Source organism: Pelodiscus sinensis, chromosome 6, assembly GCF_049634645.1.
Source record: "Pelodiscus sinensis isolate JC-2024 chromosome 6, ASM4963464v1, whole genome shotgun sequence".
Classification (NCBI taxonomy): domain Eukaryota; kingdom Metazoa; phylum Chordata; order Testudines; family Trionychidae; genus Pelodiscus; species Pelodiscus sinensis.
Window position 1 is genome coordinate 90176909 of NC_134716.1, and position 23869 is coordinate 90200777.

A 23869-nucleotide genomic window follows, 5' to 3' on the forward strand; every position below is an offset into this window, starting at 1 on the left:
AAATGAATAGGGGTATGAAAACAACATCTATTTGAGGAGAGGCTAATAAATCTGAGATTTTTCAGCTTGGAAAAGAAATGAGTAAGGGGGGAATATGACAGAAGTCTATAAAATCATGACTGGTGTGGAGAAAGTAAATAAGGAAAAATTATTTACTTGTTCCCCGAGCACAACAACTGGGGGTCCAAATGAAATGAATAGGTAGCAGGTTTAAAACAAAAAAAGGTACTTCTTCACATAATGCACAATCAACCTGTGGAATTCTTTGCCAGAGTATGTTGAGAAGGCCAAGACTATAACAGGGTTGAAAAAAAGAACTAGGTAAGGTAATGAAGGATAGGTCCAATGATGGCTATTAACCTGGATGGGCAGTAATAGCGTAACTAGCCTCTTTTTGCCAGAAGCCGGAAATGAACAACAGGGAATTGATCATTTGATGATTACCTGTTGTGTTTCAGGGGTGGTTGAGATTCTGTGGCCTGCACTGTGCAGGGGGTCAGACTAGATGATCATAATGGTCCCTTCTGACCTTAAAGTCTATGAATCTATGAGAAGACAGGATATTCAGCAAGATGGACCTTTAGTCTGACCAAGTAAGGCTGCTTTTATGTTCTTAAATTCATGGGACATTATCCCTTCAATACTCAATGATATTTTGCCTCCTGGCCTCTTTATGCCACTGTAGCATAAAGCAGTGGTAAATTGCTCCTGAAAAATACCCTAGCTCTTTCAACCTCTAGTATAGAATTACTTTAACAGCTGTATGCTGATACTTCTCACTTCTCACCACATACACAGAACATACCATGGAAAAGATGGGATGAATCTGGAAAGTTAGTGAGCTCTGGCTATTGTCCATTTCCCAAGGAACATTAAGGGCCACAGGAATGAAAAATCAGTCAAAGTAGTTCTAACTCTCAGGGCTACTCTAATTTCACTATTGCTCTCAAACTAGTGAGATTTTAAACACAATATTTGGTATTTTCCTTAAAAAAAAAAATGGAGTACCTGAATTATGCAACTATGTGGAAACCTCAGCTTCCATTTTAAAAAGTTTCTACCTCTTATTGTGGCGAAGAGCTGAAAAACATGAATTCTAAAAGCTCAAAAACAAGAAGGCAAATAAAAAGATCCAAAAAGTATTATTTAAAAAGTATTGCATTAATTTTAATATAATCTTATGACATTCAGGGAGCATATGGAAATGCACATGTGGCTTAAAGTCATCTTTACCCTGCCAATATGCAGTTAATTGGCTAACTGAGCAGTTGATATAATTTTTATCAACTATTAGCGGGTAAGGGAAGGTAGCTTGGCTCAGTCCCCGTTTGCACTGGATCCAGGACCTGCCCCATCTGCAGCTTAAATGTAATAGCAGCCAGACTGCCTGCCTGCCCAGTTCTTAGTACATTTAAACTAGGGATGTAATATTACAGTCGATTAACCGATTTATCGATAAGCAAAAGCTTATCAGTTAATACTATCGACTACTCACATTTCTCCTCCTCCCCTGCCAGTATATGTTTTAGCAGACCGGCCAGCAGCCCAACTAATTTCCAGCTTGTGCTGGGTCCAAGAGCTCACCCCCACCCCCCGAGACAAGGGCTGGTTTTTAAGCTGGAAGAGCTGGGTTCGGGCGATCTGCGGATGTGCAGATTGCTGGACAGCGCAGCTGGCGAGCAGGGCTCGCCGCGGTTCAGTGAGCCTTGGCTATTTGTATCACTATTACTAATTTTGTTATCAGGAATGGAAAATTAAGCAATGCAATTCAGCCATACAACCTTTTAAATTAATACAGACCTGAGGTTAACCTATGAAACTCTCAATATAGTTGTACTAAATGTGAAAACCTTCACATCTAAATAGAAAACACTGAGCACTCAGGGAAGAGCATGTGGTACATGTGGAGAATCAGAAATTATACTGCTGAGTTGGACATCTGTTCTGCCAGTGTGGTGGCAAATAGTAATGCCTGGTGATTCATTAATTTGTTTATAGAGGTGAGAGACACCAAAAGAACTGCAATGAGATTACATTAGTCTTACAATGAAGCTTAATATTTAAGTGGAGGCAGGATACAAGTATCAGGCCAAATACAGACATTTTCCATGTAAACTATTATTTTACCAAAAAAATCAAGTACTTGCTCATTTTCAGATTTTTGCTTTAGATAGCAACTTGTGCTTTTATTGAAAATAAGATTAGAAGCTGAGTTGTAGACACATCTTTTCCAATTGATTTTGCAATGTAAAATTACTACTTACACTTCTGACATGGGAAACAATAATTGCCCATAGTTAAAAATGATTAATTTTTCCAACAGTTGGGTCTCCTCAGAAATACTCTGTACGTCAATCTGAAGTATTGGCCTTTGGGATATCATGCAACAACCTGGAATCCCCATTCACTATTTTCTCACCTTCCCTCATTGCTACAGGCTACTGTAACAATTCACCTCTAGATAGGATACAGATTCTTCCAAGACAGTTAGCAATAACTGTAAATTTCCTAGCAGAGGTCCCCTGTATATGCCCATGCATTCTTACAGGTTCTCAAGGTACCTGCTCTACAGTTTATAAGAAACCCTTTGAAGAGAAAGGGAATATACTCAACATTCATACTGAAGATGGATCTCTTCTCTCATGTCACTGCAAGCCATGCTGCTTTCCAACCTGCTTTCCAACAGTGTAACCTATCAATATATCCTGTGGGGCAGTTTAAGTCATCAATATGTAAAATTTAGCAAGTCAGACAGACTAATTTTACAAGATGCTGATGGTTCAATAACTATTAACCTAGCACTTTTTAAAATAGCTATAATTATAAGCTACTGAAGCTCAAATGTAGGAAGAGATCCAAAAGCAGGGACACCAGAAAAATATAATTTGAAAAAGCATAAAATAATGGAGATGAAAGAACTTACTACGTAATACAAATAACTTTTTCCTAATCTTTATTTTTATTATTATGAATTATTTTATCTAAAATACCAAATAAGTATGAGATGAGAAGGTGTGCATGGAATGTAACTCAATTTACATTTTAAACAAATTGTTCATCCTTATGAGAGTTATTGCTTGAAGTTAATTAACATCTTGGAGCTCTAGGAGAAAAACCAAAATCCATCATCGTGGCACTTCAAAAAAATACGAGTTGAAATCAGGGGAAGAGAAAAAGCAGTCAGTAAGTACAGGAAGGAAGTTCAGATTTCATTTTCTGAACACAGATCTGCAAGAGTCACTCAACAACGGACTTTGACTCTGTGCATGGAGAAGGAAAAAAGTGTTACACAAAAGCTATTATAATATTCGTAATAACTACAAAATACATTGATATAATTTACGGTCAAGCAGATTTATATATAAACAATTCTAATGTTCATAGAGTTTACTGTTATTGAATTCATCAATTGTTTGCAAATATGCAATATATGCAGAAAGACTTTACATCTATTTAAAAAATACCCTAATACTTCAGCCAGTAATATTTTTTCTTTTGATTTTAAAAGTTACAAACTAAATATAATTCCGTACTTATGTACAAACAAGTTCATTCTCCCAGTAAGATTTAATCTTTCTCTAAGAAGATTGCCAACATATTCACTGTATAATATGTCACAGAAAACCCATATCTGGGCCAAGCATCTCTGGATTGTAGCATTGCAAGATGGCAATTCATTGTGTTTGATCATTGTGTTCAGTTTTATCCAAATGTCCTCTAAAGTTTGATTACTACAAATAGATTGCTCAATTGTCCACTTTGCTCTATAAAAAGCATGCAGCTTCAGTCTTTCTAAATTACTTTGCAGTTCTCTAGATAAGGGAAGAATTTTTTCTTTAAGTGCAGGATTAGGGACCGAGATACTCCAAGACCGTCTCAATTTTGGTTTTTCATTTGCTGATTGTATTTCCAGATTGCTTGAATAAATTTGTGCACGCACCATTTGTACCTCGATTAAACTTTGACCAGTTTTCAAATTAGACTGAAACTCCAGAAGGTCTACTGTACAGTCATAATACCGAGACCCAATAAAAGGCTCTGAAGCGTTAACAAGTTGTTTCACTTCTTCTGCTTTCTCATGAGAAATAACAGGTGGCTGTCTTTTAGGCTTGAGGGGAAGTTTGCGTGAGTCATTTGGAAACCAGGGAAGAAATCTTGGAAGTTGCCGAATCGGAAACTCTTTCAGTGTTTCTTCTGCACGTTTCTTCAATTTTGTGAGGTCATTCTGAAATGGTCGATAGTGCAAAACAACTTCCATGTTGGCACTGTAGGAATCCAGTTATTCTTAATAAAAGATTTAGTCTCTTGATTAGGATCCTCAACTCTAAAGTATAATGCATCTTATTTACAAAAATCTTTTCTTGCATGTGGTGCACAGATCAGAAGAAAACAGCACCTAAAGCAGAAGTATTGTAAAAAATAAGATACTACCATATTTAGCCATATATTGCTAGAACATTCTGTAGTAAAACAAAATGCTGTAAAGATAAACTAGCAATATTTGTATGTATGCATCACAATACCACAGTGATTATTTACTGGTGTTCCATCATTGCTACTGTTATTTTAAAACACCAGATACATATATTTCAAACTTTAACAAAATGTACACAAACTTGAATTATCGACTTTTCATGGGAAAAGCCCACACTGCCACCTTCTTCTCCAACACTGTTCTATGCTTTTCACCCCAAACATTTCTATAATCATGAAACTGATGTGAAAAAGCTTTTCCCAGTTGAGCATGCATCAATGGAACCCTCAGATTGTATGCTACTATGTTTACCCACAAATTGCCATGCATCAATGGCACTATGTCCTTAAATATATTTAATCCTGTCCACTAAAAGAAACATGATTTCATTAAAAAAATTAACAGCCAAAATTACCAACACCTTGATGCTAAAATCTATTCTCTCATATTATCAGGCCAAAAAAAGAAGGAAAAAAATATTAATTTTAAATACAAATCCAAAACAGTATCTTTCTTCTACTCCATGCAATAAATTGAGTAACATACTGCAGTTTTCAATTATCCATGGAAAAAATGCTCTGAAATAAGATTGTGTATTTTCATCAATCCTAAGTGAAAAATTAGCCAGGAAAGATGTTCTGGACTCTAAGTATGCCAGACAATATATAATAAAGATTTTCTTATTTCCATTCTATAGTATCACCCCATATCACCCCAGTCTTAATTCCAAGGTTCTGAGCTATACATTGTAGAGAGGTTATTACAAAAACTTTAAATTTCATACTCCTTAATTTCAACAATTCAACATTTCTCTCTCAGATGAAAGTTAAATTGCATTGTAAGTATTAGTAGCGCTGCTTATGCCCATTTCTGGAATAAATTCATATAATCCTTTACTCTCTGCTTTCTTCAAAATTTTCAGTCATTTGTGCGTGTTCTAACAGATAAACAATTAAACTACCAACACTAGATTCTGATTATATAGCTACTGCACTGCAGTGACTGAATTCTGGGAGTTGAAAGGGACACACAGAAAACTCAAAACACAAGCCTAAATTCCTCTTCCCCTTCTAATTGCTAACTTTATGGTATTGATCAAACAGGGATTTCTATTCAGGCCCAGGCATCTACTTCTCTCTCTTATCCTGTCTCCTATGCCCCAAATAAGATTAAAAGAAGAAAAATATTTTTCTCTGAATCAGTTGTTACAGCAGCAGAACTATTGATTTTTGTTATGGAAATGCAGCTTGACATTGTCATTCAGAACCTCAGCAATAAGCTAATATCATTAAAACCAATATATTGTCTTCTGCAGTATTTTAAAAGTGAGCATATTAACATGAGGTGGACTCAGCTAATGCCGTATCTTGATTACCACTTACGTAAGCAAAACTTATATTGCTCAGAGATGTGAAAATAACCATCCTCAAGTGCCATAAGTTTTGCCAGCATCCACAGTAGTGTGCACATTGCTACACTGGTAGGAGAGTTTCTCCCACTGACATGGTTATCACCACTTGTTGAGGAGGTGATTTTATGATGTCAATAGGAGAGCTCTCATCAGCATAGAATGGCTGCAGAAAAGCCATGTTACAATGGTGCAGTTGTACCGCTATAGGTTCGCTACTACAGATTTGTCTTAAACTTCCAGTTCTGCAATCGTTTATACCAGGGTGGGAGAAAATACAGACTGGGGCCGGATTCAGGCTACCAAGCCATCAGATCCGGCCCGCGGATCACCCCCCAGGGACCCTCAGGCATACGCAGCTTCCGCAGTATAAAACACAGTCCCTGTGGCTCTCTGCTCTGCAGGGAGGGGGAGGCTTCCTGCAATCTCCTCACTCTCAGCGGAATCCTTAGTTCCTTTTGTCCAGAAACAACCAGTCAATAAGAACTGACCTCAGCCAAGCTCTCAGCTCCTATTGGCTGTAAACAGCCAGTCAATTGGAGCTGAAAGATTGGCCTGAGAGACTGGAACAGTGGTGGGAGCAGCCTGTATTTTCAAGCGGGCTGGGGCTGCAACAGGCAGAGAGCCCAGCCTGCTTTGGGGGTGCTGCAGCCTGCTGGCCAGGAGACATTTAGCTAAACTCCTCCCAGCCAGTGCCTGCTTCTGGCACCCCACACCTTCTTGCACCCTCAACACCCTCCCCCAGAACACCAAACCCTCTGTACCCTCTCTTACACTTCTCCAGGGTCAAAATCCTCTCCTGCACCCACACCTCCTCCCTGACACTACACCCCAATCCCCTGACCCAGGTCACAACCCTCCTTCACTCAAACACCCTCTCAGACCCTCCCCCCCACAGTCTCATGTGCCCTTCTGCACCCAGCCTCCAACCTAGACTCTGCACCCCCTCCACAGAAAAGTGCGGTCCTTGGCCAGTTAGCAAAACCTTGAAGTGGGCCCCCACCAAAAATTATTGCCCACCCCTGATTTACACAGATGTATAAATTAAATAAGGTCCTACAAAAGTAAGGGTTAACACCACCAATTTCACAACCACAGGGTTTTAAAATGGATCAATTTCACAAAGATAGGTTTTTTTCCATCTGAAATTTTATGATGTTGTAAAACTTGGCGGTCCTGATCCAAAAAGGAGATGGGGAGAGAAGAGGGGTTCCAAAGCTGTTGTAGGGCAGTCCAGTGTTGCAGGATTTCCATTCTCACTTTGCCTTCAGAGCTCAGCTGCAATGACTCCCAGAGGGGGAAGCAAGTCCTATCTCCCCTGGGCTGCTGGGAGGACTCAAGCAGGGGAAGCTTCTAGTTGTTAGTCAGGGGCCCAAGCCCTGGAACCCCAGACGATTTGATGAAAGTGTCTCCCAGGTCTGGCAGGAACCATGAGGTAGAAGTCCCAAACCCAAGCTTGGGGGAGGGGGGGCGCAAAGAGGGGACTGAAGGCCCAAACTTGTTTGGCCCAGATCCCAGGCAGGAGCCATGTGGGGAGGCAGCATCACTGAGTCTGGGTACCCCAAACCCCATCTGTAGCTATGGGGGGGGGGTGTCAGAAGCCAGGAGCTCAGGCAGGAGCTATGGGGCATGAAAGCTCCAAGTCCTTGCAGGAGCTGGGGGAGGAAGAGGAGAGCCAGACAGGACCACAGGGCAAGAGGCATAGCCCTGAGTCTGTCAGGAGCTGTGAGGGCTGGAGTTGAAGAGGGTGGCAGCCCCCACCCAAGTCCTTGAGCTTAGACAAGAGCTATAGGGGGTAAAAGCTCAAAGTCCCAGCTGGAGCAGCAGGGGGCAGCCCACAGCCTAGGACCTGGGCAGGAGCCAAAAGAGAGGGGGCAGCACTAAGCCTGGCAGGAGCTGTGGAGTCTAGAGTTGCATGGGGTGGCATGCTCCAACAAAGACTCCTAAGCCCCAGCTCGGGGTGGGGGAGGGCGGAAGGAGGGAAAGGAAGCAGAAGCCCCAGAGGTCAAGCACAAAGATCCCAGAAAGAGGCCACAGGGAGGCTGGGGAAGGCCTGAGCTGGGCAAGAGCTGCAGAGGGTGGCAGCCTACTAGACAGGTCTCCTGAGTCTGAGCAGGAGCTATAGCTAGAGCCTGGGTGGCCCCCAGACTAAGGAAGAGCTGAAGCAGAGAGGGGATAACAGCAGCCCAAAGCTGTGCCAGGAGTTGTGGGTGGCGGTGGCGGCAGCAGCAGCCAACCCAGCTTCCCCGAGCACTGTTCCCCAGGCCATCTGCCCTGAGCTCCAGCAAGAGGCAAAAAGGGTGGAAGCCAAGAGCCCATCTTCATTTTTGTGCTGCCTGTGGAAATAAATCTGATCTCCCTCTGTCATGCAGGGGACAGCTAAGTCTTGTCCCTCTGCAACATGGCTGACCTCAAAAAAGTCACATTTCATAGGAAAGAGTTTCACGATTCTTGACATGCATTTCATGGGTAGGGCCCTGCTTATGTACTTGAGTAGTCCCACTGAATTCAACTGTTACAGGATTGTGGACTTCATCTTAAATTACTCATTAGTGCTACTTAACATGAATGTGCAGGTACAATGATAAATGACAATGCCAAAAGCAATATCACCTTTATTCAGAGACAAAAAGGAAGACAGATTATTTAGTGCTCTGCTCTCATTGCTACAGGTTCCAATTCACTACTGACAAAAATTGTCATCACGGCACTATGGAGTTCATCTCCCTTGCATGTTTGACTTGAAGTACATAGAATAGAAAACTCATTAAATCAGTTATGGACTGTGGAGACGAAGAAATAATTAAGTATGTAGTTGTCTGTGGAGCAAAGAAGAGTTAGAAGACAAAAATACATATGGATATCAAATGCTATCGTCTTACGAACATGTAAATATTCTGCTGCACATGCTGAAACTCTTCTGCAAACTGAGGTTATTGCAGAACACAGAGTTTTCATCACCCTAAGTCAAAGTTGTTTACGTGCTCTGTGACTTCCACAAGCTTTCTAGCCTTTCCCTCTCCAATCCATGCAGAACAGTATCACTACAGTAGTCATCCTTTTCCCAACTAGATCTTCTCTCACCCTCACGCCTCTTCACCTGCAAAGCACTGCATAGCTTTCCCACCGCCCATAGCTTTGTGTTTCTTTCAATCCGACTGAGGTGTTTATAGGCTTGACCAATCTCCTATTAATAAAACAACATTCTTCACTTGTATATTTTTCCTTCAAAGAGTTTGAAGTACTTATTCCTGAGTGAAAAATTATGCACCAAACTCCCATACCTTCTGCAAATGCTGTTTGTTAATGAATAAATATGGAGGTTCCATCACGGCAGTGGAAAACACAGGTCACTGGCTGCATGGAGGTGGATGATCATCGTACAGCCCTATGCTCACCCTTATGGACTAGCTGCACCGAAGCCTAAAACAAGGGAAGAGCCAAGCCTGCTCCTAATATATCCCAGGATCCTGTCCCTCTACACCAAGCGCATCAGGTATGTGGAGGCAGGTCCAGATTGGCAAGATCCAAATGTAAAGGGGTTTAGTGTGTGGGTGGAGGGGATCCAAGTGTGCAGTGAGTTCTGTACGGGGCAATGTGGATGCAGGTGGACTAGTGGGGGCTTGAAGTATGGGAGTTCTGGATGCAGGAACAGTGGTTGGTACTCTGCATGAGAGGTCTGGATGTATGTGAATGGTTCTCAAAATGGGTTCTATTGTGTGTGTGTGTGTGTGTGTGTGTGAAGCTTGTTTGGATGGGGGCCCAGGTGCATATGTCTGGGGCTTAGAGAAGTAACAGGCTCAGTGGGGTAGTCCAGGTTAGGGATATAAGCAACTCATCTACTGCCCAATAAGCATATGTTTATTGGGTAGTCAAGTACTGACTCCATTAGTCACTTCCCTCTGTCCCCGACTTGCTGCCACCATGAGAGAGAAGCAGAAGTTGGGGGAAGCAGGAGCCAGTGCTGGGGGAAGACAGCTTAAAAGGGCCAGGAATCAGCTGTCCCGGCTCACGCCTTTTTCTCCCATTATGCCTCTGCCTTCTAGAGGTATTTAGAGCCTGGCAACTTTTAATACATTTAGAAGGCAGAGATGCAGCAGGGTTAGCTCCCAGCCAGTTTCCCTCTTATCAACGAATCGAGTAGTCGATGGAAATTTCATTGACTACTCGACTAGCTGACTACCTGCAATTTAACATCCCTAGTCCAGGCAAAAGTGTATTAGGCTCTCTGTATTAGGCTGCACAGAAGCTGCACAGAAGCTTGGGGGTGGGTGGGGATTTGGCTCTGTATGGGATGGTTCTGTCTGGAGACACTCATTTGTTGAGTCATCTCTCTAACTGAGTTCCCTGAAGTCCGTCCAGTCAGGTTTTCTGGGCCCTGGAGCACAATACATGCTTAAGATTTAACCTCTTCTTGCCTGTGCTGTATCCAGGAGGAGGCTGGATTATGTTAGTAGCCAGCAGCAACCTTAAGGTGTTAGCTGCTTTTTGACAGTGGGCAGGGAGGCAGGGACAAAATAGTGGATGGTGGGGGAAAAGAGAGGAGTTCTGCAAGGATATGCTACTACCCACTGTGTAGTGTGCATGCATGCGTATGCATGTTTTCTCCCTGTGAGCTCTCAAACTTTAAAAAATAAGACAGATGGCCACTCACTTGAAAGTGAGTAATTTTTTCTGTCCTATATTCAGCATAGGGAGATATGGTCACCCTACACACAACCCACATCGTCTGATTACATAAGTGTTAATCTCTGCCCAAGTCCTACTGAAAACTAGCCTATGATGCAGTTCTTCCCCGTCTGCTACTGCACATTTCTGTGACACCTCCAGCAAGTGCAGCGGTAAGCAGGCAGCCCCCAGGACAACACCTGTGCGGTTGCTCTTTAGTACACGCAGGTCTTCACTCTTCCTCCAAAGGCGCTAGTCGCACCGGCCCGCTTCTCATGCCACCCCGCAGGGCAGGGCAGCGCCGCCTGAGCAATACAGCCACTGTCAGGGCTAAGGGGGAGGCAGGGGCCCACCCCCAGGAACCCGCGACATACCCCCGGCCCGCTTCCCTGCTCCACCCGGTGGCCCCAACCGACAGCCGGTGCCTGCGCCTCGCTTTCTGCCCCACCCCCGGCGGAGGGCCTGGGGCTGAGGCCTTCCAGGGACGCGCTTCACCTGCCGGCCCAGCCGGGGAACGGGCCGCCGCGGACGCAAAGGTTTGGGGGAGGGGCGTCGAGCTGCCGTCTCGGTACCTTTCAGAGCCAGCAGATGCTCCTGCTTCGGCTGATTCACATCCATGGTCTCGGGCACCCCACGCGGAGCCTTCGCCGCCCACACCCCGGCCAAGCGCCTGCCAATGGCGAAAGGAACACGACGCGGCTCCGCAACTTGAGCCCAACCGAGCGAGTCCGGGAAAACCCGGAGGTGAGTTTCCCGGCATGCAACGCGCCATTTGGGCCCCAGCAGGAGCGAGAAAGCACTACACCCCCCAGCATGCACTGCTCCCTTTGAGCCTTGGCACGCACAGAGGAGCACGAGGGACTTGCGCACGCCGAGCGGTGATAGGAGGAGTAGTCTTCTAGGGAACCTGGACTAATCGCGTTGCATGCTGGGAGTTTAAGTCTTCTCAAGGTGACTGAGCGGATGTCGGCGTATTATCTCCGAACCTGTAGTTTTCACGAGTTGAGAGCCATTGTATGATGGGAACTGTAGTCTTCCTACGTCTCACGGGGAATGAATGAGACGCATGCGCAGTGACGTTGTCGGCGGCCTCCGGAGAAAACCCCGGCAGGATTATTTTTCATTTCTGCGCGGATGCTTCGCGTAGTGACGTCACAGCGCAAGGCCGGTGGCGTCAGCGCGTGGCCCGTCCTCCTGTCTCTGCTGGCTTATTGGCTTGTTGATGCGGAGGTGGCTCGTTCCGCCTCCCTTTCCCAACATGGCGGCTATGAGTGTAAACAAGGCCGGGCCCGGAGCGGCGCTGGATACCGGCCCCCGGCACAGCGGTAGCCGGGGGCCGGCTGGGGCTGCTGTCAAGGTAAGAGGCACCGCGTCCGCGCGGGGGCTGCCCGCCCGGTTCGTGCCACAGCGCTTGTCGGAGCGTAGTGATGCTGCGCCCCTGCCCCGGGAAGGGGGCTGGGTGGTGACCCGCGCGGGGCTCGCAGCCTTTTCCCAACTGCGTCAAACAGCCCCTGTGCAGCCGCCGCCGCCTCTTCCCGTGGCTTCCGCGCGGGCATGGAGAAGCCCGCCAGAGGGAGGACGAATGATTTGCTGCGGCTCCTGGGTCCCGTCGGCTCCCGCGAGTGCAGGCGGCAGCCCGCTGGGAGACGAGTGGGCTCCTAGCGTGGGGGCGGGGGTTGGCCCTACCGACTGCACGGTCCGTTTAAAATCTAGGGTGTCACAGCTTCAGATCTTTAAATCTGAAATTTCATGGTGGTGTAACTATGGGGATCCTGACCCAAAAGCGCGGGACAAAGCTGTTTTAGAAGGGTTGTGGTATTGCCACCTCTATTTCTGCACTGCCTCCACAGCTCGGTGTCTAGAGAGTGGTGGCTGCTGGACACCAAGAACCCAGCTCTGAAGGCAGTGTTGACAGTTGAAGTAGGGGTAGAGTAAGGGTGACAATAACATAGCATGTTACCCTTTTGCGCTGCTGTGCGTAGCCTTGACCAGGAGCGGCCACCCAGCTCTTCAGGTAATGCAGAAATAAGGGTGCCAATGCTGCTATTGTCTTCTGATAGCCAGATTTCATTTACAAGACCATATTTCACAGTCCGCTAGAGAGTCTGGTGAGGAAAGTCAGGGGAGGGAGGCACCATTGGCCACGTGATTCTCCCCACCCCACCCCTGGCTGGAGGACGGCTTACACAATGCCTCTCTGCCTCAGGACCCACCTCTTCCTATCGCGGCTCCACCCCTGTCCCATCTCTTTCCCCAAGACCTTACCTAGGAGTTATGCAGCCTGCAGGACTAGCAGAAGTTTGATGCGGGTAGCAGGGTTCACAACCTCCCTGCACTCACCCACAACAGTGAAGAGAAGTGGAACAAAGCACTCCCCTAATTGCTGGCTGCTGTTGCTCTACTTCCCACCATTGAGTGCAGAGGAGGGTGGTCCTGCCCAAGCCCCAAATGGTTGGTAGCTGGGATGGAGGAGCAATGTTGCTCTGCACCCTTCCACCCTCTCTCACCCAGCCACTGCAGTTGAGTGCAGGGGCCAAACCCCTGCTGTGAGCACCATGCTCCCTAGCTAGTTTCTTGGGTTGTCCAGAATCTCTAGCCCTTTGCTCATCATGCCCATAGTATTAGGGGGATCGTGTGCACCCTCGGCCTTCTTTCATGCATTATCTCTGCAGTCCTAGCTGTGAATTTGGTAGGGCCCTAAATAGGGATAAAATACAGGACTATGTAGCACTTTAAAGACTAACAAGATGGTTTATTAGATGATGAGCTTTCGTGGGCCAGACCCACTTCCTCAGATCAAATAGTGGAAGAAAATTGTCACAACCATATATACCAAAGGATACAATTAAAAAAATGATGAACACATATGACAAGAACAAATCAAATTTCAGAACAGAGGGAGGATGCGGGCGGGGGGTGGGGGGGCGGAGGTAGATGTCTGTGAGTTAATGGTATTAGAGGTGATAATTGGGGAAGCTATCTTCGTAATGGGTGAGATAGCCAGAGTCTTTGTTGAGACTCAAGCGTAGAGTGTCTAATTTTAGCATGAATGACAGTTCAGAGGATTCCCTTTCAAGTGCAGATTTAAAAGGCTTTTGAAGCAGGATGCAAGTGATTAAGTCGTTGAGACAGTGTCCTTTCTGGTTGAAATGGCAAGAAACTGTTTTTTCTTTGTGATCCTGTCTAATATCTGTTTTGTGGGCATTGATCCTTTGGTGAAGTGTCTGAGACGTTTGTCCAACGTACAAAGCAGACGGACACTTTCGGCACATGATAGCATAAAATATATTTCTGGATGTGCAGGAATATGTGTTCTTGATCTTATAACTCACTTGGTTAGGTCCAATGATGGTATCAGCAGAGAGAATATGTGGACAAAGCTGGCACCGAGGTTTGTTGCAAGGGAAGGTACCAGGATTGGTATTAGTGTGGTATGTCCTGTGGTTGTTGGTAAGAATCATCCTGAGGTTAGGTGGTTGTCTATAGGAGACTATGGGTCTGTCTCCCAGAGTCTCTTGAAGTTTAGTGTCCTGTTCCAGTATGGGCTGTAGTTTATTGATAATGTGTTGGACAGATTTAAGTTGGGGGCTGTAGGTGATGACAAGTGATGTTCTATTGTTGGTTTTCTTGGGTCTGTCTTGAAGTAGATGGTTTCTAGGTATTCGTCTGGCTCTTTCAATTTGCTTTTTTATTTCTCCGGGTGGGTAGTTGAGGTTTATAAATGCTTGATAGAGATCCTGAAGTTTCTGGTCTCGTCAGTGGGATTAGAACAGTTGTATCGAAGAACGGTTGTATCGAAGGGCTTGGCTATAGATGATGGATTGTATGGTGTGTGCTGGATGGGAACTGGAAGCATGTAGGTAACTGTATGAGTCGATGAGTTTTCTGTAGAGGGTGGTCTCTAATTTTCCATTGTTAATTTGTACTGTGGTATCCGGGAAATGGATCTCTCGTGTAGAATGGTCCAGGCTGAGGTTGATGGTGGGGTGTAGATTGTTGAAATCTCTGTGGAACGTCTCCAGTGTTTCTTGCCATGCGTCCAGATCATAAAGATGTCATCGATATAGCGTAAGTAGAGAAGGAGTAAAAGGGGACGGGAGTTGAGGAAACGTTGTTCTAGGTCAGCCATAAAGATATTAGCATACTGTGGGGCCATGCGTGTATCCATTGCTGTGCCGCTGATCTGGAGGTATAAGTTGTTCTCAAACTGGAAATAATTGTGGGTGAGAACAAAGTTACATAGGGTCTGGCCCATGAAAGCTCATCATCTAATAAACCATCTTGTTAGTCTTTAAAGTGCTACATAGTCCTATATTTTGTTTCAGCTACAACAGACTAACACGGCTACATCTCTATCACTATTCTAAATAGGGATGTAAGCAATTAGTCGCTTCCCCCCACTTGCTGCTTCTATCAGAGAGAGGCAGCAAGTGGGGTAGCATGAGCCGGTGCTGGGGGGAATTGTCTTAAAAGCTGGTTGTCTCCAGCACTGTCTCCACAGTGGACAAGGAAGGCAGAGGGCAGCGGGGAAATGATGCGAGCAGGAGTTGAAACAGTTCCTGTCGTGTGGGCTGGACTGCTGCTCCTCTCCCTTGGAAATGTATAAGAGCTGCCTGGGACTCTTGTGCATTTCAAAGGAAGAGGCGTGGAGGGGAACCTGCGCCAGTGGGCACTACTTTGGTCCCCACTGGCAGAAGTTCCCGCTGCCACTATCTCCTTGAAATGCACAAGAACTGCCCCCGGCTCTTGTACGTTTCAAAGGGAAAAGGCACAGAGGGATAATGAGTGCGCCCCTTATCAAGTAGTCGATGGAAATTCCATCGACTACTCGATTAGCTGATTAATCAAATTTTAGCCCTAGATCTGTGATGATGAGGTCTTGGGATGCAGTGAATTCTGATGGGCCATGCAGTGTCTATCCATCAAAAGTCCTAGTTTAGAGAGGCGAGGTGACTTCTGGTTCCTAACTTGAGGCTCACTGTAAGTGGATTCACACAGTGATGGACAATGCTCACATTTCATTTCGTTTACAGAGAGAAAGGGCTGTGAAAAAGGTATTTAAAAACAAAAGCAAATCATACTAATCCATGAAGGAAGAAATGTCCAACGGGACAGTTGCTGAGGTTAGAAGATTTAAGAGTGCAGCATACAAGTGCTATTAGTGTACTATGGGCCTCTTACCCCTTAATGTGTGATTGCTTCTGATGAGTTCAAAATGTTGTCTTGATTTATAGGTTCTTGAGTGTGGAGTCTGTGAAGATGTATTTTCTTTGCAAGGTGATAAAGTTCCCAGACTGCTTTTGTGTGGTCATACTGTCTGTCATGACTGTCTTACTCGGCTTCCTCTCCATGGCAGAGCAGTTCGTTGTCCTTTTGATAGGCAAGTTACTGAATTAGGTAAGCATGAAAATTCTATGTATATCTGTGTATATATCAAAAAGTAAATGTATTTAATTGGATTACTTACTGTAGACTTTGATTTCTTTTAGTAGGCTAGTAGGCTCGATTTCATGCTAGGCCTGTTTATAACCTACAGCAGCGTTTCCCAAACTATGGGCTGCGGCCCAGTACCGGGCCATGGGAAAAAAAATACCAGGCCTCAGCATGGTTGCCAGGGTGTTCCGGGCTTCCGGACTACCCGTGCAGCGCCGGGTTCCCCAAACCCTCAGCCGGGCTGGGCAGATGCAGCTGTATGTTTCAGGCTCCCGGCAGAGACATAGTGAGGGTTACCAGGTGAGCTCTTATTGCTGGCTGGGGAGAGGGAAGGGGGAGTTGGATATGGGCTGCAGGGAAGCAGGGTCAGGGCAATGGAGCTGCCCTGGGGAGATAGGGAGGGAAACCGACTGGCGGAAGCAGGGCTGGCTGGGGGGGGTCGGGAGCAGTGAGGCTGTGGGGGGTGGGCGGAGAGGGAAACGCCTGGTGGGGGCAGTGAGGCTGGCTGGGGGAGATCGTGGGGCTGGCTAGGGAACCGGCCCGTGGAAGCAGGGCTGGCGGGCACAGCAGGGCTTGCCAGGAGAGATCGAGAGAGAATTGGCCGGTGGGGACAGCGGGGCTGGCCCAGGGCGGGGGGAGGTAAAGGTGGGGGGAAGAGGGGAGAGAATAGGGCAGCGGGGAGCGGGACAGTTCAGGGCGCACGCAAATCCCAAATAAAAATGTAAAAGCAGTGCCTTTTAAATATCCCCACTACTGACAATGAGGTTTAAAGGCACTACAGTGTGTAAGAATGGAGAGAACCTGGTGCCTTCACCATCCAGAATGAGAATAAGGATAAAAAATTCCAAACATGGTGTCAGCTTTCTAAAAATAAATGAGCCCCTTTTCAATACACGATGTGGTGGTGCAGGGTTTTATTGGATTACGGTCCATTTTTCCAATCCATATTTCCTTAGCTTGCTGGTAAGAATATTGTGGTTGGCTGTATCAAAAGCTTTGCTAAAGCTGGCCCTGGGGGCTTTGGGAGGACCAAAACCAATGTATTTGCATATTCGTCATTTGCTTAATGAATATGCAAATGGATGTTACTGGTCCTCCGAATGCTCACGAATGCATTTACTGGTCCCCGTGTCAAAAAGTTTGGGAACTCCTGACCTACAGGATGAATCTAGCTGATTGAAAGTCCTGGAAGATGCAAGAGAGGCTAACAATGAATAGGATAATTAGATGATTGCATACAGTTAGATGATTCCAAAGCATTTAATACTCTCACGTAGAGGCTAACAGTGAAGGAAAAACATTAATACTACAATGGGTATGACAATTTGCTCTTTTTGGGTGACCCTCTTTTAAATATTATTTTAATAGTTATTCATATTTCAAGAACAGGAAGGCAGGTCATTTTTCAAGTTTCTTAGAATCAAATCATAACTCAGAATGTATGTTTCTCTTCCTAATACAAGTTTTCATCCACATAGTGCTATAAAATAGTTCATTTCATTATACTTCCATTGGCCTTGTTGTTGCAGATGTATCTGTATGTGCCCAGCTGAAACTAAATTAAATTTAGATTTCAGCTGTCTTTCCCATTGGCTTTCCTTTCTGCCAACACTCCCTAGCTACCTGAGTTTAACCCTTTCATCACCAGGTGCTGATCAGCTCTTCTGCTATCCATCACATCCTCAAACACTTCCCATTTTCTTCTGTAAATACGCAAAATACAATAAGCAGAAATAATAGGTGAGAAAGGAGGTATCCAGCACGTTTTCTCTTGTCCATCAGCATATTAAATATCAGTTAGCATTTCATTGACACTGTACTCAGAGTGTAGTAAAATAGTTTCTTGAGCCTTCTAAAATTACCACTAGATGACAGTGTAAGTCAGGGCAGTAGTCGTTAAGCTTTGTTATTCAGAATAACTGTTAGTACAGTCTGTGCTATTTTGAGAGGAAAGTAGTGCCTGTCTCAAGATTGTGGCTGGGTGGATTAGTTCATGTTTTCCTGACCTGCAAACATTGATGATGTATTGGCCATACTGACATACCAGTGCCTGCACAGTAATTAAAAAGTACCTCTTATGGCTGATAAACAGAGGTTTGGTGGTGGTCCTAAAATGAGCATATAAGTGTTACTAGCAGATGTACCTGGCATTGCTCGGATCTTTAACTCTTTTGGGGGGCAGATGAGAGGGGATGCAGAAGTCAGGGGAGGAGATGGGGGGGGCTCAGGGTGATGGATGCAGAAGGCAGGGCAAGGGGCTAGGAGGTGTGGGAAGGCTGAGAACAGGGGATGGGGTGCTGGAGTTAGGGCAGGGGTGGAGGGCTTTAGGGCAGGGGATTGGATGTGGGTAGGCTCAGGTCAGGAGGATCAGGGCAAGACGCTGGGAGGTCTGGAGGGCTCCCCGGGGCTGTGCAGGTTGGGTGGCAGCAGCTCCTCAGGATACTCATCGAGACCAGCTACTTGCCGCTTCATAGTGTGCTGGGGCCAAGGGTGAGGAAGCAGTGGCTTGGGCTTCCTCTGTGGAGGATGGGGTGTCATCCGGATTGGGGACAACCGTGGCCAGCACTAGCACAGGGACCTTGCTGGTGGCCAGCAATATTCAGAGCCCCTCTCGGAGCAGGCCACTGTTTTACTTGTGCGGCTACCACCTGTGGTCACTGCCATATAACTGTCCTTTCTAGCAGCTCCTTCCCTTTCCATGTTATGGGAAACAATCCCATTCCAGGCACATCCTGTTTTCATGACACAACTAAAGCCTGACCTTGTTTAAATTATGATAAGAGGAAACTGCATACTAAATTTGGTGGTCCTAACTTTTACTGTTTAGAAGTTCTTTAACAAATGGACTCATGGATGGACTCACAGACAAACAGATGCACAAACTCTCTAGAATGCTCTATAACTGGCCAACCAGTTCTGAAGTATTAGCTGCTGTAGTGGCTATTGCTATAGCGAGCTAGCCACACTCAACTGGCCAAATAGATGCATTGTTCAAGCCAACTAGCCACAGGCAACCAGCCAAATAGCCACATGTGGCTAGCATGTTGGATACCACAGCTCCAAGTAGGTTAGTTGCTTCTGAAAAACTGGGGATCCCTAATAATTTGTAGTTAATAACTAGGCTGTCAATTAGTAGGCATTAACGCCTGTTATTAACGCAGGGCAGAATTAACGCATTAAAAATTGATGCATGTTAAGAATCAGAGGGCAGCAAACCAGCATTAGCTGCTCTCTTTGGTAAGGCGCAGTAATGCAAACCGCCACCAGAGGGGTGATAGAAATGTAGCCGTGTTAGTCTGGGGTACCTGAAGCAAAATGCAGGACAATGTAGCACTTTAAAGACTAACAAGATGGTTTATTAGATGATGAGCTTTCGTGGGCCAGATCCACTTCCTCAGATCAAATAGTGAGGGCGCATGGTAAAAAGAAGCAGCAAGAAAGAAAAAACAAAACCCTGAAGCCATCCCAACTCCAACAGAGAAATAAACAAGAAGAAAAAACCCTGACACCCATCCTTCTCCCTTCCCAGGTGACCATATTTTTTTAAAATAAAACAGTCGGGGGGTGTCCCCCAAGGGGGTCCCCCCTCCCCCGCAGGGCTTACCCAAGCCAGCCTCTCTTTGCTTCCTGGGGCTGGGTCTGACCCTCCCACACATCTGATTTTGGAGCTGAGTCCCCTGTCCCGAATTCTGCACTGCCCATGGTGGGGGTCTATCCCCCCCCCAGTCCAGGGGCTGACCCGTCCCCTGAGCTTTGAGGCTGACCCCCCCCCCCCACCCCAGAGCCCTATGCCACCTGCAGTTGGGGGCTGAACCGGCCCCCCCCCCCCCCCAAACTCTGCACTACCCACAGCAGAGTCTAACCCCTTCCGGCTCTGTGCCGCCCACACCTGGGGCTGAGCTAAAAAAGGACTCTTTTGAGTAAGACACAAATATATTGATTATATAGAAGAATTTAAGTTCAGCTTTCATGATAGAATTTGCACTACAATACTTCAAAGAAGTGAACTGAAGTTTTTTTTACAGTGTAAATGTAATAAATAAAGTGAGCACTATACACTTTGTATTCTGTTGTAATTGAGATCAGTATATTAGAAGATGTAGAAAATATCCAAGATATTCTAATTATTGTTTTACAGTGTGATTAATTGCGATTAATTTTTTAATCGCTTGACAGCCTTACTAATATCATTGTCCTGATTTATATGTGGTGTTAGTAAAAATAGCATCAAGTGCATTCATCAACCCTGAATTCGTTCCCAACTCACTGGTGGCATTTGGGAAATGGCCAGTTTCCAAAGGTTGACCTTAATACTTGTGGGAACCCTCCTCTGGGGGTTTTAGTTCTGTAGGGCTAGGGTGAGCTCAGCAAACTGCTTCAAGAAATTGTCTTCTATATTTCTGAAGTTGGGTGGCTACTGCTGGTTGTCCGACATCCTCAGACCTATTCTGTCTTAACAACCTGCTTGTTGGCTTGGCCCAAAAGTGGCACATAGCCTAAAACAATTGACCGTGGAATAGTTCATAGAAACTTTTAGAAATGCAAGGTAGCATTCCCTTCGCCACCTCCTCCTGCATCCAAATTCCCTCCTAGACTTTGCACCTCTCACCCTTCCCACATCCAAATACCTCATTCCCACCCTAGAGCCCACAGATCCTGTCTCAACCCAGTGAGGGTATGGTTAGACTGTTGGGGTTTTCCTGGGATTCCAGAGGTATCCTGGAAAAACTCTTTTGTGTCCAGGGATGCATTAGTTCTTCCGCTTTTTTTTAGTGAAACAGCACACATGCTCTTTCGGTAACCCCTGTATTCTTCATTCCATGAGGAAGAAGGGGGCTTGCGAAAGAAAGGGTTTTTCTGACATTTGGCCCAGTCTAGACAGAATAAAAAAAAAAGTGGCAGTGTAGCTGTACCCTGACAGTGTATAAGGGGCTGGGAATAGCAAGTGATGGAGAAGAGGAGAACCAAGGGTGGGGCTTCAAGGAGGGGGTGGGGTTTTGGGGGAAAGATGGGGCAGTAGAGCTTGGCTTGTTCTGACTTTAAAAAGTGATCTTGGACATAAAAAGGTTGGAGACCACTGCCCTAATGTCTCAAAAAAAAAAAAAGTGGCTTTGCATTTTAATTTAATTGCATGATACACTCTTTTAGTTTTAAAGTATGTATTGTATTATGAAAGAAGTGCAGAATTACCATTGGTTCTCTTGTCCCCCTCCGACTACTAGTCTAGAAAATTCTTTGACCTATATAAGCAGCCGTGTCAGGCATGCCCAGCGCAGTGTCTACAGTGTTTGTAATCTTTGTTGCATGTACTCTACTGAAATAGAATAACAAGCCTGTGACTTTACGTTTTAATTCAATCGTAGGATACCCCCTTTTAATTTTAAAATATGGATCAGTTCATTGTTAAGATAAGAAAAGGAGCAGACAAACTGAGTTATAATGAATGTGCTGATAATAGTGCAAATACCTCATACTCTTCGGTTAAGAACTTACATGAAGATAATGCCGCCACCAGTTCCAGTGTATGCAATAAACTGAGTAATGACCAACAGAAACAGACTTTGTCTCTTAGTTCAGGTCAGTGTAGTTCCTATTCAAAGCCATCAAACATTCCATCTGATGACCCAGACTGTGATATTCCAAAAAATAGATTAGAACGTCAGTCTCGATTATCTAGAGGTCCTTATCAGCCTAGATTGAGCATGTTTCCTAGAAGTACAATAGGGAATAAACAAAGAAGCATTCAGTACGGTTGGTATGAAAAGTATAGGTGGTTAGAATATAGCACATCAAAGGATGCAGCATTTTGCTTCTACTGCCGTTTCTTCTCCTGTAATGATGCAGCAAACAAAGGTCACACTGATCCAGCATTTATTGATAAGGGATTCAGCAACTGGCATAGGGCTAACGAATGTTTTAAAAACCACTAACTGTCAAAATCTTATGTGTTGAGCTGTTTATCATGGTCAACTTTTAATGAAGGGAAACCTATTGATGTATTGTTGGATGAGGGCAAGCAAGCTTATCTGTCTAAACAAGAAGAACAACGGTGCCATAACCGAAGTATAATGGAGTGACTTATTGACATTGTTCTGTGTTTGGCGAAAGGTGGGAGACAATTCAGGGGTCACAATGAAAAAGCTGACAGTTTTGAGAGAGGTTTATTTCTAAATCTTGTCAATATGCTCCAAAAATATGATCCCGTAATGGCACAGCATGTGCAACAATTTCCTCGCAATGCTACCTATCTGAGTAATCTCATCCAAAATGATTTAATTGTGGCTTTGCACAACGTTCTGCAACAAAAGATTGTGTCTTCACTAAATGGAAAAATGGTCTTAATAATTGCTGATGACACTACTGACTGTGGACGCCATGAACAGATGTCCATTGTGATGCGGTATGAAAAACATAGTCCAGTTGAACATTTTGTGTCTGTGGAGAGACTAACAGTTGATGCTCAGTCTATTTTTGACCAGTTAAATGTCATCCTCAGCGTTCTTAAAATTGACTGGTCATCAGTGATGTCTGTCTGTTTTGATGGCACATCTACTATGTCTGTATGTACTGCGGGAGTTCAAATGAAATGTAAAGAAAGGAACAGTGAAATACTCTATGTACACTGCTATGTGCATTGTTTGAACCTCGTCCTCGTAGATGCATGCACTTCAAATAAACAAAACAGAACTGTCTTTGATTTTTCTGGTGTTATTCAGACTCTTTATGACTTCATGGAGGGGAGTCCTGTGCGACATGCAGTAATGGAGAAGATTTCACAAGAAGTAAGATCCCAGTTGCACACTTTTAAGTCACTGTCAAACACAAGATGGGCATGCAGAGTAGAAGCAGTGGTTGCTGTAAAAGAAAACTACTAATCATTTTACAAGGTTTACAAGAGATTATCGAAACAACTCGCCTTGCTGAGGCTAAAATAAAAGCCAGGGGCCTTATCCATGAACTAAATTCATTCAAGTTCATCTTTGCCCTTCACATTGCACCCTATTCTCCAGATGGTGGTAAAAGTGATTAAGGCTTTTCAAGCTCCAGATCTCAACTTACTTACTGCAATGACAGGGGTGAAAAGCTTGCGTAACTCTTTGGTTGTGATGAGAAGTGGTCCAGAACATTTTCAGTCTATTTCAATGACAGTGTGAAAATGTGTGTAGAGAATGATATATCGATTCCCTCAGTTAAGAAGAGAAAAATGTCCACTCGTATTGATGATGTGTTTGAGTCCCAGCATCACTTTGATACAAAAGAGGAGCAGGAGAGAATAACTTCATTTTACCTGCTCCTAGACTCAGTGATTACCGGCATTGACCAGCAATTTGAACAGGAGACTTGTAAAATTGTGACTGCAATGGGAAAACTGCTGAGCTTAGACATTGGCAGGGATGATATGAGAATCATTGCCAACAAATTTAAAGTGTCCTTGGATGAGTTGGAAGCTGAAGTCGGATTGCTTCGGGGTTATGACGGATCTGTTCCTGAAGGTAGCACTACAAACACCACAAGAGAGTGGCTTGATTGGCTAAAGGAATCGGATCGGTCTACCATGTTCCAGGTCTTTTACAAATCTATTCAATGCTTTACAGTCTTACCTGTTACAAGCTGTTCACGTGAAAGAGCCTTTTAAAAATTAGCACATGTAAAAAACAAACTAAGAAGTACAGTGTCCCAACAGCGCCTCGAATCACTCATCATTTTGTACATGGAACAAGAATTGGCTTTGTCAGTTAATTACAAAGATGTGATTGTGTGATTGAGGAATTTAAGTTCATAACACCTGGTGAGCGACGTCTCATTCTCTAGGACAGGAAGGTGAAGAAACCTTCATCTGTTTTAGTTAATTTGGGTTAGCTAATTATCTGGTTAAAGATAAAGGT

General features: G+C 44.9%; 4 protein-coding genes across 9 annotated transcripts in view; 2 read left to right on the forward strand and 2 right to left on the reverse strand.

Moving 5' to 3' along the window:
* SGTB (small glutamine rich tetratricopeptide repeat co-chaperone beta) overlaps positions 1–9101 on the forward strand; it is an 89904-nt gene extending 80803 nt beyond the window's left edge. Inside the window, exon 12 of the transcript XR_012904885.1 lies at positions 8555–9101. The gene's annotated coding sequence lies outside the window, so the exon portion shown is untranslated. The remainder of the gene's footprint in view (positions 1–8554) is intronic.
* The window catches only part of TRAPPC13 (trafficking protein particle complex subunit 13), a 43693-nt gene extending 32435 nt beyond the window's left edge, over positions 1–11258 (reverse strand). For 4 of the 5 annotated variants that reach the window (XM_006117015.4, XM_006117014.4, XM_006117013.4 and 1 more), the window contains exon 1: positions 11123–11258. In XM_006117015.4, coding sequence (XP_006117077.2) covers positions 11123–11168 — 46 coding nt within the window. In that variant the 5' untranslated portion in view covers positions 11169–11258. The other variant, XM_075932388.1, reaches the window with a different exon arrangement.
* SHLD3 (shieldin complex subunit 3) lies at positions 2969–11258 on the reverse strand. The gene is made up of 2 exons (XM_075932393.1): positions 11123–11258; positions 2969–4396 (listed from the first exon to the last, which is right to left on the reverse strand). Exon 2 carries the CDS (start codon positions 4256–4258, stop codon positions 3509–3511), a length of 750 nt encoding a protein of 249 aa, XP_075788508.1. The 5' UTR covers positions 4259–4396; positions 11123–11258; the 3' UTR covers positions 2969–3508.
* A 365-nt stretch (positions 11259–11623) lies between these two features.
* The window catches only part of TRIM23 (tripartite motif containing 23), a 30280-nt gene continuing 18034 nt past the window's right edge, over positions 11624–23869 (forward strand). The window contains exons 1-2 of one of the 2 annotated variants that reach the window (XM_006117005.4): positions 11624–11907; positions 15785–15947. In XM_006117005.4, coding sequence (XP_006117067.2) covers positions 11773–11907; positions 15785–15947 — 298 coding nt within the window. In that variant the 5' untranslated portion in view covers positions 11624–11772. Of the gene's footprint in view, positions 11908–11998; positions 12247–15784; positions 15948–23869 lie in introns of those variants that run through there. The other variant, XM_075932386.1, reaches the window with a different exon arrangement.